Source organism: Notothenia coriiceps, unplaced genomic scaffold (assembly GCF_000735185.1).
Source record: "Notothenia coriiceps isolate Sejong01 unplaced genomic scaffold, NC01 NC01_scaffold00033630, whole genome shotgun sequence".
NCBI lineage: Eukaryota > Metazoa > Chordata > Actinopteri > Perciformes > Nototheniidae > Notothenia > Notothenia coriiceps.
Window position 1 is genome coordinate 440 of NW_011366331.1, and position 3,540 is coordinate 3,979.

The 3,540-nt window shown below is 40.8% G+C and overlaps 1 protein-coding gene across 1 annotated transcript; it reads right to left on the minus strand.

Moving 5' to 3' along the window:
* Positions 1-366: 366 nt before the first annotated feature.
* LOC104961677 (high affinity choline transporter 1-like) lies at positions 367-3,305 on the minus strand (the record flags this gene model as incomplete). Its single annotated transcript, XM_010790006.1, has 3 exons — positions 367-1,082; positions 1,885-2,102; positions 3,152-3,305. Coding segments are annotated over 3 exons (864 nt in total), but the record flags the coding sequence as incomplete, so codon positions are not given.
* Positions 3,306-3,540: the final 235 nt, after the last annotated feature.

The following is a 3,540-nucleotide window of genomic DNA, read 5'->3' on the forward strand; positions in this document are numbered from 1 at the left end:
ATTAAATGATCAGTTCATTCATTTCTTATGGCTCTATCTGCAGCTTTTCCAGAGTCATTTCTTATGATTACATTTTTCCACAGGCCAACAACAGCTTCAACAAAACGATTTCCCTTTGGCTAAAAAACCAAACATGCCCTGTTGTCGTGAGAAAAAAAGTGCAGGGGGGAAACATCCATTGAAACTCAGTGTGCTGCTCTGTGATGCTAGTTCAAGCAGATACTTGGCATCTCATCTTGGGTGCAAGGTCATCAATGTTTGGGGTCAGGCTCTGAGCTGAGGAGACCCTCAGGATGGAGTGAAGGTGTGTGTACAATATACCGGCGGGCCAGATCTGCGGGCCGAAATTAAATCCACCAAGGGCCTGATTTGGCCCCCGGGCCTTGAGTTTGACACATGTGTCCTAAGGAATGATGGAGGCTGTTTATTTTCCTTAAAGCAGATTCAAGTACCAAGCATCATTTACATACTTTTGATAGATTTTGCTAACTTATAACTTAACTTATGAGGCAGTATACCTCGCCTCTAGTGAGCTTCGAATATTTTTCCCTTAGTGAAAAATGTTTGGACACCCCTGTTCTATGTGTTTCTCAATCTGAAGATGTGTTCGTCTGTTCTTTATTCATCGGTTTCATCTCCTGACAGGTAGCGTCTGTTTCATCCTCACTTCCCAGCTTCCTCTTCTCAAACAGGCACTCAGCGAGGCGTGACACTAGGAAAATAGTCCCGAGGGTGATGAGCAGGATTGCGGTTCGAAAAGGGAACAAACGGTATCGGGTACCATCGTCCTGGATCTTGTCCCAGGGCAGAGGCATCAGGTCAGGAAGGCCGATCACAGGTTCTCCAATCAGAATCCTCAGCAGGATAGCCACCAGGAAACCAAAGCAGGCCCCCAAGTAATTCACCCAGCGAGACAGGTAGAAGACGCAAATCACCTGAGGAGCCATCATACAGTACAGCACGTCTGAGCTGATGACCCAGAACAAGTGGACGGACGAGGTCATCATGGCCAGACCGGCTCCAGCTGTCCCACACAGCACCACCGACACTTTCACCGCCATGACAATCAGTTTCTCTGACGCCTGAAATAGAGGAGATCATGTTTTTGGACATTGGGTACTATTCTATAGTAGAATATAGTGGGTACTATTTTATTTATTTATATTTCTAGGATTACAACCATGCATATTCAATGTAAATACTGCCATTTTTTTACTATATTTTTTAAACCAGAGTGTTTCTGCAGCCTGGAGCCTTGATTCTCTCCAGTGTTTTTTCCTTGGACAACTCTCTGCTAACCAGCTAGCTTCGTAGCCATCACTGCCTGCCTTTTTGTTTGCATTTCTTTTATTAAACACCGTGAAAACTTGACCTAAATCAGTCACTAGTTTGGGGTCCTTTTTAAATAATGGAGCGTAACATAAAGTGATATTTCTCTTCAGGACTAACTAAGCTATCAGCATATGTAGGCTACAAGAATGTCACATTAAAGTATTTCAGTCAGACAACTCACGTGTTTCTTTAACATCAGCATATAGTTGAGTTTGGCGTCTAGGCTCGGGCCTCATCACTCCACAGATACACAAAGAACATTGAGTGATGATTAAATAACTAACCCCCCGAGCTGTTCAGCCATTTGTCTGCTAATCGAATGACCTTTCCATTAACCCTAGCTGCATTTAATGTTAGCAAATGTTAGCTAACAAGAGGGTCACATGGTATACATAATACCTGCTTTACAGAATGTTTGCCCTTTAGCGTGTCAGCATCCATTTATAATTATGCTCAAAGCCTTGCGGTGCAGATACGCCCTCACAGAGCATGTCTTAAACTCTAAGTCTTTCATTTAAATGCCACAGTAGGCCATATCATATAAAAAGTTACCCCTTTGTAGATGATGTTCTTGAAGATGTTTCGGCCCAGTTGGGAGGCGGCAGACAGAAGAGCCGAGTCGACGGACGACATCACGGCAGCAGCCAGAGCTCCCATACCGAGCAGAGAGACGTAGAAAGGGCAGAGATGCTGGAGGGCGATGGGGAGGATCATGCCAGCTTTGCCCTCTTCATACGGGCTGGGGGAACCGTAGCTGGTCTGGTTCCAGTCTGCCAGAAATTAGGCACATGTAATCACAACAGAAACATGAGTTGCAAGCAGAGGTGGGAAGTACATTTACTCAAGTATTCAGTGGCGGTTCTAGACCAATTTCACTTGGCCAGGCTGAGGCCAGTTATTTCACACAATAAAAGCGGGTTAAAATACAAAGACAGTATAAAGTAATTGTGTAAAATAAACACAGCATACAGTAATTGGTATTTGTTTTAGTACATTTAAGTTACAGTTCTTTGTTTCAGTAGTTTTTTCACTTAGAGTATTTGTTTTAGTAACTTTAAATGACAATTTAATTAAAAAACATAAAAAGCATTTGCTTTTTTATAAGGTAATGAACAGTTTAATCTCCACTGTACATCCGGGTCTCTGATTTGATTTAGTTCCAATACATCGTAATAAACCCTAGAACCACCCTTGCAAGTATTTCCATTTCATGCTACGGTACTTGTGGGTTATCTGTCGCCACTTTTCAATTTAACCCTAACCCTAACCCTCCTCTGAAAAAAACAATAAAAGTGTGTATTTAGAGAGTCTGGAAAAAAAGTGGCGACAGATAACCCAAAAGTACCCATGCTGATACTTCTACTCCATTACATTTCAAAGACAAATCATGTCATTTTAATCTTGTTTTTGTACATCTCTAAAAAATTAAACTAGTGGACGTCACAAACGCGTCATTTTATTTAAATATATTTATAAGCTTTAAGTACATTTAGCTTTACCCGTGACTAAAATCCTTCATCCGGTTAAATATACAGTAGTTATAAAAATACCAATTGTATAGCATTAAAGTTTAAGGAAGGATGGTTTGCGGACAAGCATTTTTATTTTCTTAAATTCCTGTATTTTTTCATATCACAATATATATCGCAGGTGTAAAAAATATCGCAATGTCAGTTTTTTTCAATATCGTGCAGCCCTAGGTTATGTGCATATGACAATTAAACCTTTGAATCTTTGACTTCTTCTCCCCCTGCTGGTAGCAAGGTTTTATATGATGTGATATAGCGAATAGAAAAGGAGAAAGGTTAAATGTAGGTACTGGTAGATGCAGCCACTGCTCCTATGAGGATTGAAGGGATGCCAAGAATTGGGCAAAATACAGCAGCAGCGTAGCAGGTGATCTTCGCCTGGGCATCAGTGGCTGTGGACAGAACCCTCTGGTAGAAAGCCTGGTAGCAGACCCCTCCGATGGCCTTTGGATAGAAAACCAAGTTAATGCTGTTAACCACTGTTCTTCCTACTCAAAAGTGGTTGTACGTGAAACACTATAGCAATTGTATGGTGCAATAATTTATTTTTATGTAAAAACATTCCTTTTTTAAATAAATGTCCCAACATTTTCCTATGGTCTCAATACTTTAATATGTTATTTATGTCATTTATGTCTTTTTATTACATGGCTTAGTTGAATACTCGATTCTGATTGGT